The sequence below is a fragment of the Cetorhinus maximus genome, chromosome 6 (genome assembly GCF_964194155.1).
Source record: "Cetorhinus maximus chromosome 6, sCetMax3.hap1.1, whole genome shotgun sequence".
NCBI lineage: Eukaryota > Metazoa > Chordata > Chondrichthyes > Lamniformes > Cetorhinidae > Cetorhinus > Cetorhinus maximus.
In genome coordinates, this window is record NC_135884.1 from 146,341,266 (window position 1) to 146,355,432 (window position 14,167).

Sequence of the window (14,167 nt, forward strand, 5' to 3'; positions counted from 1 at the left end):
AATAAGACCACGGTTAACCTGAAATAAAAACACAAGCATGATAGAAAAACTCAGCAGGTACGGCAACATCTGTGGAGAGAGAAACAAGAGTTAATGTTCCGAGTCCGCATGACCCTTCTTCAGAGCTAAAGAGAAGTGGAAATGTGGTGGATTTTATACCGTTAAGGAGTGGGTGGAGCAAAATAGATGGCCGGTCATATATGGCCAACCCCTTATTCTGAGACTGTGACATCTATGCTAGACTCCCCAGCATAAGCAAGCATCCTCCCAACATCTAGCCTGTCAAGCCTCCTGAGAAATTAACATGTTTCAATTAGATAACCTCTTAATTCTTCCAAACTCCAGTGAATATAGGCCTAGTCTACTCAATCTCTCCACATAGGACAAACCTCAGGAATAAATCTAGTGAACCTACATTACATTCTGCCTAGGGCAAGCATATCCTTCCTTAGGTGAAGGAGACCAGAACTATATAAAGTGCTCCAGGTGTGCCCTCAGCATACCCTTCAATAATTGAGCACAAGATGTGTCCTAAGGCGCAGTAAATGTGAAAAGCAGAAATCTCACCTACAGCTGCTGTCCGAAAAAATAGGGATAGAGCTTCCCATCTGAAATTGTTGAACTCAGTACAAAAACAGAATTAGCTGGAAAAACTCAGCAGGTCTGGCAGCATCGGTGGAGAAGAAATCAGTTAACGTTTCGAGTTTTCATGACCCTTCAGCAGTACTGAGTATAGTTAGGAGAAAGGTGAAATATAAGCTGGTCTAAGGTGGGGGGGTGGGGGGAGAGAGAAGTTGAGGGTGTGGTGAACTCAGTGTTGAGTCTAGAAAGCTGTGAAGTATTTAGCCAAAAGATGAGTGCTGTTCCTCAAATTTACATTGAGTTTCATTTGCACTCTGCAGGAATTAAGGGCAGCAAGGTCCAGAGTGGGAATGGAGGGGGGGATTAAAAAGGCAGATGACTGGGAGCTTGGTGGGTGGTGGTGGGGTGGGGGGGGGGGGGGGGGGGGTGCGCAGTAAGGCGGGGGGTGGTGGGGGGGGGTGCAGTAAGGGGGGGTGGGGTGGGGGTGGTGTTTCGCTTGTTGACTGAAAGGAGTGTTCGGCAAAAACAAGCACAGGTTCAACTCCCCAGTGTAGAGTGGCCCACATTGTGCACAGCGAATGCAGTATACAAAATTGAAAGGAATACAAGGAAATTGCTGTTTCACTGGAAGTAGCGCTTAAGGCCTTGGATGGTGAGAATGGAGAAGATAAAAGGGCAGGTGTTGCATCTCCTGCCCTTCCATGGAAAGGTGCCGTGGCAAGAGGAGTGGGTGTTCGGTGTGATTGAGGAGTGGACCAGGGTGTGGCAAAGGTCTCTTTGGAATGCTGAAAGGTGAGGGCAGGGGTAGATATGTTTGACGGTCGTATTAGGTGGAGGTGGTGAAAATGGCAGAGGATAATGTTTGGAAGGTGAGGAGGAATCCTATCATGGTTCAGGGAGTGAGTCGAAGACGCGAGAACAGATGAGGGAAATGGAATTGAACTGATTGAGGACCCTGTTAACCACAGTGTTGGGAGGAGTCATTGGCTCAGGGAAAAGGAAGCCATATTGGACGTACTGGTATGAAAGGTGCCAGCGTCAGAAGTGATGCAGTGGAGACAGAGAAACTGCAAAAATGGATAGTGGGTGTAGGGAATAGTAGCCAAGTGGATTAAAGTGAATGTTGGCTGATAGCCTATACCCAGGGGCTGAGAAGAGTCAGAGATGGAAAGGTTTAAATTGGAAGCAATGTTTATGACATTTTCCAGTTCTGGCCAAGAGTGAAAATGGGACACATACAGTCATCAGTGTACTGGAAAAAGAGATGAGGGAGGGGGCCTGAGCAGGAGTGTTTAGTCACACAGTATTTGGTTCAGAGGTGTTCCAGCTGTCATAGAATGGTTATAGCACAGAAGGAGGCCATTCAGCCAAGCATGTTCATGCTGGCTCTCTAAAAGAGCTAGATCCACTCCCCTGCCTTTGCCCTGTAGTCCTGAAAATGTTTTCTCTTAATTATCCCAATTCCCTTTTGAAAACCATGACTGAACCTGCCTCCACCACATTCTCAGGCAGTGTGTTCCAGGTCCTAAACACTCACTGCCTAAAAGAACCTTTTCCTCACATCTCCATTGCTTCATTTGCCAATCACTTTAAATCTGTGCCCTCTGGTTCTCGGCCCTTCCACCAATGGGAACAGTTTCTCCCTATCTACTCTGTCCAGGCCCCTCGTGATTTTGAACACTTCGATCAAATCTCCTCTCAACCTTTGCTTCTCTAAGGAGGACAACTCCAGATTCTCCAATCCATCTACATAACTAAAATCCCTTGTCCTTGGAACCATTCTCGTGGTCTATCACTATCCCCCTCACAGTTTACAATACCTCCAATTTTTATGATACCAGGGGACAGAATCTTCTGCCCTCTCTCGTGGCGTGTTTGGAGTTGGGGAGGGCAGGATGGTGGTGGATGAGGACCCCAACCCCCTTTCTGCCTCCACCCCAATTAAATCCATGGCCAGGAAGGCCCATTGATGGCCTTCCTGCCCTGCCACCAATTGAAGCCCATAAGTGGGCAAAAAAATGGCCCCATGGTGCTACTATTAACCCAGTGGTGGGGTGGTCTGTTGCCACTTGGGGAGGGCGACAAGCAAACCTGTGTCAGTTCTATGTGGTCTCCTAGGGTGGAGGTGGGGGGGTGCGAATGGTGGGGTGGGGGTCCGTCATTCAAAGGCACTCAGCGCCTGATCAAGCGGCTTGATACTGGGAAGGGTGGGGAGAAGCCATTGAGATCTACAACTCTGCCCTTGCAGCCAACCCCTCTCCCCGACGACCCCCACCCTGTGAATCCCCTCCCGTCTTTACTTACTTCTGGCCTTGGTTGCTCCACGAGTCTGGGCCTCCAGTGGGTGTTATTCCAGCAGCAGCCACCACCTTGCCGATGGTGCTGCTGAGCAAAAGAGCTGTGGAGCTCAGATTGGCTGGCAGCTTTCGGTTGGCAGGGGTCCTGATCCTGCGGAAGACCCGCTGCTGGTCTCTCAACTGCCTAACTTGACTTGTGATTGAACAGGTCGTCTGCAAAGGAGGCAATGCGGGTCTCCACCTCCATCGCTTCCGCAAGATTCCATCCCTGGCGTGGGACAGGCTTAATAGAATCGCAAAATTATTACAGTGTGGATGGAGGCCATTCAGCCCATCATGTCTACACCAGCTCTCTGAACACTTTAACTTAGTGCCAATCTTCTGCCTTTTCCCTGTAACGCTGCACATTGTTTCGATTTAAATAATCATCCAATGCCCTCTGGAATGCCTTCATTGAACCTGCCTCCAAAATTCTTCCATAATAGACCCTCAAGTCTTTTCCTGCACTCCAGTCCTTGAATGATTGCATTGCTCTTCTGAATAATTAAATAAACACTTGACGAGAGATCAATTGCTAATGGTTTTTTTAATTTTTTTTAACTTTTATGTAAACATTGTTTGATAGGCACAAAATAACAAAAGCACTAATGCAACCAATGCAACAAGTAAACAAATCGAGATCTCCATTTACATTATTCATGCTTTTGAGCTGATAAATAGGCCTATGCATTTTTCTTTTCCTCAGTAAGGCAAGTTCAGAAGCAGTTCCTGTCACTTGTACTGGTGAAAGATGCATGTCTTGAATACTTAACGTTGACTTATCGAATGGCCGCTGGTCAGTGATGTATATCGGAATAAATACAGGCACTAACAGGTTAACAGAACCATGCACAAGAAATCAATAGAAAGAGAGAAAAAAAACATATTTGAATGGTACATGGAGACATACTGAAAATTGCAATAAATCTGCAGAAGGAGGACTGTGCCCACTTTAAAAACAAGAAGAAGCAGAACACTATGAATCTCTTTTTCAAATGATCTTAACACAGAATGTTGGGCATAATACTGCACTGAAAAGGATATGGCACTTTAGCAGTTCAGGTCACTAAGATTCAAACAGCTTGTAGCTTGGCTGACTGCAGACAGACACAAATACGCACAGTACGACAGCATTTGTTCACTTGCGCACTGGGGAGATCTCCTCAAATCGTTCTTTGCTCCAGCGACTAACAAAAAGAAAATTCAAACACGTAGGTTTTTTTTTCTCTCTTTACTCTCCCCTTGCTGTGGCAGTTATTGGATGAAGGGCATGCGCTCCTTGTTCCCGTTGTCTCCCTCGTGATCTTCCTCTTCCTCGCCCGCTTCACTGGTCTCCGTGCTGTCATTCGCCATCTGGAAGCAATGAAGAGATTGATGACTCCATGCGCAGTACAGTTTTGACGCGTTACAGATGAGAGCAATTACCACAATTATGGGTGTGGGTGTGTGCATACATATTTACATACCGATCGAGGTGAGAGGTGATTCTCAATAATTATTGTGAGTGGGGCCAACCTTGGCCTCTGACCCCAGCTAGTAACAAAATATGGAGCTATCCATACTCTGTGTCACCGCTGCGATATCAACACAGATAAATGTGAGACTGGACATTTTGGTAGGAAAAATAGGGAGGTCACTTATTATTTGGAAGTTGTGAGTCCAGGTGGGGTAGGGGAGCAAAGGGTTCTTGGAGTATAAATACAGCAATCACTAAAAGTTATGTCACAGATTAACAGGACCATATATATATATATATATATATATATATATAATAAAACAAGCACTAGCTTTATTTCCAGAGGGATAGAATAGGAAAGCAGGCAAAACATGCTGAGCCTGCATCTTGGTTAGACCATATTCAGAATACTGTGTGCAGTTCTGGTCACCACATTACAAAAAGGATATGGAGGCACTGGAGAGGGCGCAGAGATAATTTACAAGGATAATACCAGAAACGTGTGGGTGTACATATCAGGAAAGTATTGGCAAGCTGGGGTTCTTTACTTTTGCAAAAAGAAGGCTGAGGGGGGGTGACCTAACAGAGATTTTTAAAACTATGAGAGGTTATGATAGAGTGGATACAGAGAGAAGGTTCTGGATTTTCATGGGGCAGAATTTTGCGTTCGGTGTGCGGGCACGTGCTCAACACGCCCGAGCGTATTATGACGCATGATTATGTCGGGCATGCGTCCTGATGTCATCGCGCACTCACACGATATTTTGTTTGGCGGGCGCGTGCCAGAGTTGGCTGTGCGCCGCCGATAATTAAAAGGCCTATTAAGGCCATTAACAAGCTAATTAAAATCAAATTAATGCTGCCCGTCCAACCTTATGGTTGGCGGGCAGGCTAAAAGATCAAGTGGCCTTTACATTTTTTTAGGAAACCTCATCCACGGGCGGGATGAGGTTTCCTAAAGCAAATAAACATTAACTAAAAACTTTATTTTTGAATTAAAAACATGTCCCAGCTAGAGTCACATGAGAGGACATGTTTTTAAAAATTTTTAGTGTCTTTAGTCATTTTTTTAAAAGGCCGCTTCAATCTCCCTGAGGCAGCTCTGCACCTCAGGAAGATTGAAGCGCTCTTCCGCGCGCATGCGTGAACTGTGCGCCAGGCCCGCTCTCGCTCCTCCCCCCCGCCCGCACAGGTAGCGCTGAGCGCTGAGCGCTGCCACTCGTGATCCACGCAGGGGGGGCCTTAATTGGACTGCCTGCGTGAAATCGCGGAGTGGAGCTTCCCGACTGCCCCCGCCTGCTCTTGCCCCACCCGACGAGGGGAAAATTCTGGCCATGGAGTCAAGGGGGAGTCCGTGGAGGGTTGAAGATGGCGGCCGGGACCCGGCTCTGGAAGCCCCGCCCCCCCATCCTCGACATTTACAATATAGACAGTTATGTGAAAAGGGGCATGGCATAAATTGCACATGTGGCAGTTACAAACAAGCCGGCCATTTACTGAGGCAGGGCAAAACAAGAAGTCGTGATTTTCACCCTGAAAACTTCCAGAACTCGGAGTGTGTGTTACATGACATGGCGCTAGAGACGTGAACAGATCTGAAGGACAGAGGTAAAGGGTTCTAAGCTTTATACAGTGCAGCTGCAATGCTGAACCTCCCTCTGAGATAGAGACTGGTGTGTACCCTCAGAGTAGAGGGGTTGGGGTGGGGGTGACCATAGGCTCATCCATGTGGGCTCCAGCTCATTACCCCCTTGTCTCGCCAGCCAAGAGGGTGACAGTACAGACTGCCAGTCTCGCTGGGTTAGGAGTGTGTAGTCTACAAAGAAGGGAAGTTTGCTGAAACGGGCACAGCACATGTGCCACTTTGAGAAAAGGCTAGAGTATGAGGTGGCAGAGATCCCAGGCAGACCAGCAGGAAGGAGGAGGGTGAGATATTACCCTGAAGGAAGGGTCTACAGGAACAGGTTCAGCTTCCTGGACACGAAGGAGAGGCATTGTAGGCAAAGGCTTAGGATGACTCGGGATACAGTAAGAGAAAATTTCTGCCAAGTTGGAGGCAGACCTTGTGCTCGAAAAACTGGTGCGCTCACCCTTCCAATAGCAGTCAAAGGCACAAAGGCCCTCAACTTTTATGCAGCTGGATCCTTCCAGGGCTCTCCTGCAGATCTCTGCGGCATCTCACAGGTGCATCGCAGCAGTCACCGATGCCCTCTTTGCCAGGGGAGGGGAGCCCATTAAGTTCCCTACAGATGTGGAGCCTCAGAGCCAAAGAACATTGGGGTTGGTATCAATAGCTGGCTTTTCACAAGTGCACGGTGTAATAGGTTATTCACATATCGTCATCAAAGCACCATCACAGGAAGCACACAGATATATAAATAGAAAGTCTTTTTACTCCATTAAAATCCAGCTTGTGTGCAGCCACAATAAGGTTTTCCCCCATGTCTGTGCAAGATTCCCTGGAAGCTACCACGACTCATTACATCCTGAGGGAGTCCAACCTGCCACACCTTTCTGAGCCGATGCCCCAAGTCCATAGCTGGCTACTGGGCGAGAAAGGTTACCCATTGAAGAGGTGGCTGCTTACTCCATTTACTCCATTGGAAACGATGCCAGAACAGCATTATAACACCAGTCATCATCAGACCAGGGCAACCACTGAGCAGGCTACTGGCATTTAATAAAATGTGTTTCCAGTGTCTAGGCTGCTCAGGAGGGGGACTGAAATACTCACCTGCAAGGGTATCAAGAACAGTGGATGCCTGCTGCATAATATGGCGCAGCGGAGGGGTCTACACAGGTAGGATCTAGAGCCTGGTGAAGAAGACCAGTCATCAGGGGAATAGAGGGAGGAGGCGCCATTTACCTCTGGCAGAGATGGAACCACGGAAGAGGAGGGTGAGGAGGGGGATATTAGTGGAAATGTCGAGGGGCCTGCCCAGGTACCCAGGGTTGGCTCTGTCATGATGTCAACAGTGAGGACCTAATACAGAGACGCTTCTCATAAGCAACACTGAGGAAATAGATGCATCATCTGAAGCATTAGGCTGTCAAGCCAGAGATATATAAGAGCCCTTGAGACCGTAGGTGCCTCACCTCTTCCTGGAGATGCCCATTCCCCGACAGGAAAGAAAATCTGTAACTGTCCTTGAGACTCTCTGGTACCACAATGACTGAAGTCTTCACCAGATTAAGTCTGCATCCAGCTGCATTGAGGGATTGACCTAGAGGTAACAGGGTACCTTGTGACAGAGGGGCTGGCAGGTGTACTTTGCATGCTGTGAAATGCAGGGCATTCAAGTCACCAACAGACTATCCAAAGCCTGGCCCTTATGTCAAGAGTGCACCTGGGCAGTGTCAGGTGAGGCTCAGCACATGATGATGTGATTGATGGGCCAACGCTTGAAATCAGGATTATGCAACATAACTTAACATTCGTGCCACACAAGTGCCAGACAATGTGAGAATCTAACCATCTCCTCTTGATATTCAATGGCATTACCATCGCTGAATCCCCCACTATCAACATCCTGGGGGTTACCATTGACCGAAAACCGAACTGGACTAGCCATAAATACTATGGCTACAAGAGCAGGTCACAGGCTGGGAATTCTGGGGACAGTAACTCACCTCCTGACTCCCCAAAGCCTGTCCACCATCTGCATGACACAAGTCAGGAGTGTGATGGAATACTCCACACTTGCCTGGATAAGTGCAGCTCCAACAACACTTAAGAAGCTTAACACATCCAGGACAAAGCAGCCCCCTTGATGGGCACCCCATTCACCATGTTCAACATTCACTCCCTCCACCACTGACGCACAGTAGCAGCAGTGTGTACCATCTACAAGATGCTCTGTTGCAACTCACCAAAGCTCCTTCAACAGCACCTTCCAAACCCACAACCTCTACCACCTAGGAGGCCAAGGGCAGCTGATGTATGGGGACACCACCATCTGCAAGAGCATTCCAGGCCACACACCATGGAGACTTCGAGCAAAAATGCTGTTGTTGGGTCAAAGTCCTTGAGCTCCATTCCTGAATGCATGTGGGTGTACCTACATCAATGGACTGCAGCGGCTCCTGAAGGGGTCTCACCACCATTACCTTCTCAACAGCAGTTAGGAATGGTCATCAAATGCTAACTTAGGCAGTGGTGCACACAGCCCATGGTTGGCTATTATCAGCAGTGAAAGTGTTACAGAGGCCCTGACTTAACAATGATGGGTTTGCATGGACATACCCTCCACATCCATCAGGTGACTGAGGGATGGATTTCTGGCTCCAATCTTCACTGGTGCTGTAGGAACATGTAGATTTATGTTATTGCATGCACCATTCAACAATTATGGACTGATACATCAATCATTCGATATCTATGGTGTATTTACAAACATTGGGAAAGGCACATCAGAGAGATATAACACCACATGGGAACCTGTTAGTGACCGAGTCGCTGCAGTGCCCTCCGCTCAGGAACACTCCTACTTGGTGGCCCCCTCTGGTTGTCTCGGAGGTAGAGGCAGGCTGCTCACTTGTCTGTCTGCAAGGACTGGCATACCACTGCAGTGGCATGAGACTGCAGGATCTGCAATTCTGCAGGGGCAGCCATTGTCACTGGAGCATGTACTACAGATGAGGGCTCTAGTGGAGGGGTTGAAGAGGCCATGGAAGATCAGTGTGCAGAACTGCTCACAGCGCCCTCATCCTCCTCTGCAACCTTCTCAGTTCCGGATTGGTTTTCTGGTGGGTTGGGTGAGGTGGCCTGCAGGGGCACAGCAGCCATCCATCCCATCATCGATTGTGCCACCATCAAGAAGGTCCTGTTATGGGTACGCAGCTCCTCATGTATTCCATGGATTTCACTGCTGAAACTCTGAACTGACTGCTCCAGGCTACTGAATAAGCCTTGTTCCCTTTGCAGGGATTCATGCAGCTCTTACATCCACTTGGAGTGATACTGCATGTGGCTCGATATGAGATGGATAGTCTGTCATGGCAGCAGCCCATGACAGCTCATGCGGTCAAGCCCCTGACACAAGGTTGAACCCATCACCGCGATGGACTCCTCTAATCGCAGTGCATGAGCGTACATTGCCTCTGGGAAATCTGCCAAATGTCCGCACACTTGGTGTTGCTGATCCAAATGATGCTCCCATATAAGGTCACTCCTGAGGCCGAAGCTCAATGCCAACAGAGGGATCATCGTCACTGCCTTCCCTTCTCTGTCACCTCCTCCCACACTCTGGATTGGTGTCCTTCCCCATGAGCAACCAACTCTAAACGTGCTAGTATCTGTGCAGGTGGATTGTGAGCTGGTTAGGTAGGACTGTGCTTCCTTGGATATCTCTTCCTCCTCCGTCTCCTAATGCCTGAGAGGTGTTCCAGCTCTGGGAGTTCTGTGTGCAACAATGGGATCTATAGGAGACACGACAGGATATAATTAGTGTAATCTTTGATCAGTGCGAGAGGGCATGTAGTTACAGGAGAATATCAGAAACCATATGAGCTGCACCATTGACCCGACACCATTGTTTCATGCTCTACCATGCGCCAGCTGCTCATTGTGTCAAGTCCACGTCCCTGTGTTGAATAACTATCACCCCAACTATTGAAGCCATGCTGTAATGAGCCAATAAAGCCACCTTTAGTGTCTGTAACAGTGAATCACCATCTCCAATACCGGCCTGAGAGGGCACATGTGCAGCTTGCATGGCCCTCCCCTCTACTGCACGAATCACTCTCAGCTTCACACTCACACCCAACCCCCGCTGTTCCGGCCAACTCCTTTGCAATTTGTGTTCTCTTCTCCTGCAAGTAATCCATAAAGGTAAGCTTAAGGACATTGACCCCTGCATCCAAGTACCAGCCTAATCTATTTGGGAGTGTGTCAAAACGGGCATTCCTTTGCTTGGTCAAATAAGAGTGCCATGTCCATTCAGACATCCTTGGCAATGGGGAAACAGAGGGTGATTGTGTCCCATCTGAGGTCTCATTCACATGGCACCCAAAGTGGACAGAAATGTCTGCTTCAGTAAAACAACTCACCTTGCCTGAGCACAGCAGCTCCTGGACCTGCCTGTGGCAGCGTGCCCAAGATCTTTGCTATTCACCTGATGCGCTCACTGCCCCTGCTGTTGCTTGCCAGGCTCCCTTTGTTACAGCAGGAGGGTTCTTTTTACCCGCTGGGTACAGTTTTTCCCTCCAGCCTTCAACTTCCTGCACCAGGTTCTCCGATTGCTGGTTGCAGAACCTGGGTGTATTTAATCCATGAGATGCGCTCACGGCACTCCTCAGGGACATTCTGCATTCACAATGAATAAAGCACATGGATGAACCAGGATTCTTGCTGTATCTATTCATAAATTGGTGCACGATTACCAGCTGCAGCAGGACATCTTCCTGAAAGTTCCACTGTACGAACGCCAGTATCCAAGCAGCCTATCCACCCATTGCTGGAGGATCCAGGGCAATCCTGAACAGTTGGCAGCCCTTGTTGGGTGCACTGTGCTTGTGCGTGAGCACCCCAAAATGGCGCGGTGTGCTCTGAAGTTTATGGGGCCCCGCTGGATTTCTCCCTTTGAGCCACAAGGGCCAGCGCAGACAGTGCTGATGTGACGGTTGTGGGCAAGGCAATTTTGGGTGCCACACTCGAAATTATGAGATGTAAAGGACATGTGGCAGAGCATGAGGGATCTGCGTGTAGGGTCCTGAGACCAGCCCCTGAGTTACCATGCTCATTTCACTTACGGCACAGCGTTGTGACCTGCTGAAGCTGCAAAGATGCAGACATTTGCATGGATGTGGAGGAACATTGGCGACAGTGAATGGCTGCTGTGTGGACACTCCTTACACATTTCCATCGGCCAGGCTTCACAATCTAAAGTTCCCTATGGAAGGTCACCTCCTACAACATTTTTTACTTTCACTCACCTGACAGCTTCCGAAGTGTTTTCCCCACAGAGCCTTGTGGACCCTTGACAATTTCCTTCCTCTCGCAGTGACTGTGTTCCCAGCCGGCATTTTATATAGGGCTTGAGTAGTGTGAAGCCCGCTTCCTAGTTCACATGTCGCCTCTGCCTAAGGCGTGTTTCTGAGATCGTCCGTCCCAACCGCTGCCAGCACCTGCTCCCCCCCAGCAAAGAAGATCGGGCCTCTGGAGCCATTTTTTTCCCCCCCGAGGCCTGCGTGTGAAGCCAGGGATTTTCCCGACTCCCACTACCCGCCTCGAGGATGAAAATCCAGGCCAATGTTTCCTCTTGTGCGGAAGAGCATAACCAGAAGCCATCAGTATAAATAGTCACCAGGAAATCCAATACGTAATTCAGAAGAAACTTCTACACCCAAAGAGTGTTCGGAATGTGGAACTCGCTTCTGGGTTCTTTTCCTAATTCCATTAAAATCTGTGTCCTCTGATTCCCGATTCTCCTGCCATTGGACAGTTTACCATTTCCCCACGATCTCCCTTGTTTTGTATCAGTGCTGCTTTCTGTCATGAGCCTTTGACCAGGAATATGTCCTATAATCTTTAGCTTATAGCTGACAAAGAGACATGCTGTCTAGGCTTTTTGTCTTGCACTCATCGCGAACATGCCTTGACCAATCAGAGTCGACTTGCCTGGTTTGAAATTTGAACCAAAAGCTTGACCGTTTACTGTTCGTGGTCATCCAATCCTGGAGCGGGACTTGGACCCGGAGCTTCTGGTTCAGAGACAGGGAGTCTATCCACTGTGCTTCAAGACCTCCTTTTGTGACCTCTTACTCATGCCCACTTTTGTTGTTTCCCCATTGCTGGCTGCCTGGCCATGCCTTCAGCTGCCTGATCCCCAACCCCCGGGCATTCCCTCCCTAAGCCCCTCCTCCTCCTCTCTCCCTCATCTCTTTTAAGACACTCCTTAAAACCTGCAACTTCACAAAACCTTCGGTCATCTGTCCTAATATCTCTTTATTTTGTTTATTCATTTACAGGGTGTGGGTGTCGCTGGCTAGGCCAGCATTTATTGCCCATCCCTAGTTGCCCTTGAGAAGGTGGCGATGAGCTGCCTTCTTGAACCGCTGCAGTCCATGTGGTGTAGGTATACACACAGTGCTGTTAGGGAGGGAGTTCCAGGATTTTGACCCAGCGACACTGAATGAAAGACAATATATTTCCAAGTCAGGATGGTGAGTTGCTTGGAGGGGAACTTCCAGATGGTGGTGTTCCCATCTATCAGCTGCCCTTGTCCTTCTGGATGGTAGCGGTTGTGGGTTCAGAAGGTGCTTCCTAAGGAGCCTTAGTGAATTCCTGCAGTGCATCTTGTAGATGGTACACACTGCTGCCACTGTGCGTCAGTGATGGAGGGTGTGAATGTTTGTGGAAGGGGTGCCAATCAAGCAGGTTGATTTGTCTTGGATGGTGTCAAGTTTCTTGAGTGTTGTTGGAGCTGCACTCATCCAGGCAAGTGGGGAGTATTCCATCGCACTCCTGACTTGTGCCTTGTAGATGGTGGACAGGCTTTGGGGAGTCAGGAGGTGAGTTATTTGCTGCAGGATTCCTAGCCTCTGACCTCTAATGTTTTTTGATAATGGTCCTTGAAGTGCTTTGGGGCAGCTTACTACTTTAAAAGGCACTACATGAAATGCAAGTTGTTATAAAAATAAATCTAATGGGAAGCTGGATGTATCAGTGAAACATCTTCTACAATTGTCATATTGTCTTGCCATAAATTGCTATTAGTACCTGGCAGGAACGTAGTCACACATGTCATTTACTGTGCTAACATCCCAACATATCAGAGCCCAATAGATTGGCTTTAGCTATCTATAACTCTAGGTCCCAAGCTGTTTGAAAAATGCTGATGCTCAATTGCTAATTCTAGTTACCACGGCACCAGCTGCTATTGTGAGCCACATCATCTGGTCATCCTGTGAGCCAGGCAGCTATCGTCTTCTGGCTCTTCAGCATTGTTGAAATGAACTGTAACAGGTAACACATGGAAACTTAAGATTGATCAATGAGGCACTTAAGCCCCGGGAGCTATTGACTTTATTTGGTTTCAATTTACCACTGATATTCCAACAGCTGGACCTGGTTCCCATGCAGTCAGTCAGGATATGCATAGGAATTGCTAGATGTTAGAAAGGATGATACCCAACTAGTTCACCTCTACTGTCCAAGTATGAATAATCATGCAATTAATCTCAATCAATTGGTTTTAATAGGCCCAGGCACGAGGAAAGGCACAAAGTCCAATGGTGGAGAGCTTTGGGAACCATCAGGTTTTCAATCATCTGCTCATCCCAGACATGCTACACTTACCTCACTGTGTAAAGTTCACTTGAAGCTATAGTGCAAAAAAATGGTGGAAGTTTGAAAGAAAGATATTATTTGTTGAAGAGCATTCAAATCCAGCTTTTATTTCAATACAATCTAGATTCATGGTTTTCACTAGAGAACAGGTGACCGAGGGGAAATTTTACTGAAGCATTCATCATTCTTACCGGCACAGATAAACTGAACCATGAACATGTTTGATTTAATCTCAAAATTCTACAAAAAAAAAATCCCGCTCCAGAGATGTGACATAATTCAGGCGGACATTTCAGAGGGGACGACCTTTGGTTGAAACATCAAATTGAGGCCCTGTCCACCCTCTCAGGCGGACATAAAAGATCCCTTGGCGAAATTTTAAAGAATAACAGGTGAGCCTTCTCCAGTTCCCGATCAATATTTATCGCTCAAACATCATCATTATGTCGTTGTTTGTTGTTTTTTGGACCTTGTTGAGCGTAAATTGGTTGCCACGTCCTCCGT

The 14,167-nt window shown here is 48.0% G+C and overlaps 1 protein-coding gene across 2 annotated transcripts in view; it reads right to left on the reverse strand.

Annotated features, from left to right (window-relative positions):
• Positions 1 to 3,448: 3,448 nt before the first annotated feature.
• The window catches only part of vat1l (vesicle amine transport 1-like), a 199,836-nt gene continuing 189,117 nt past the window's right edge, over positions 3,449 to 14,167 (reverse strand). For both annotated transcript variants that reach the window (XM_078544638.1, XM_078544637.1), the window contains exon 9: positions 3,449 to 4,271. In XM_078544638.1, the coding sequence (XP_078400764.1) occupies positions 4,173 to 4,271 (99 nt within the window). In that variant the 3' untranslated portion in view covers positions 3,449 to 4,172. The remainder of the gene's footprint in view (positions 4,272 to 14,167) is intronic.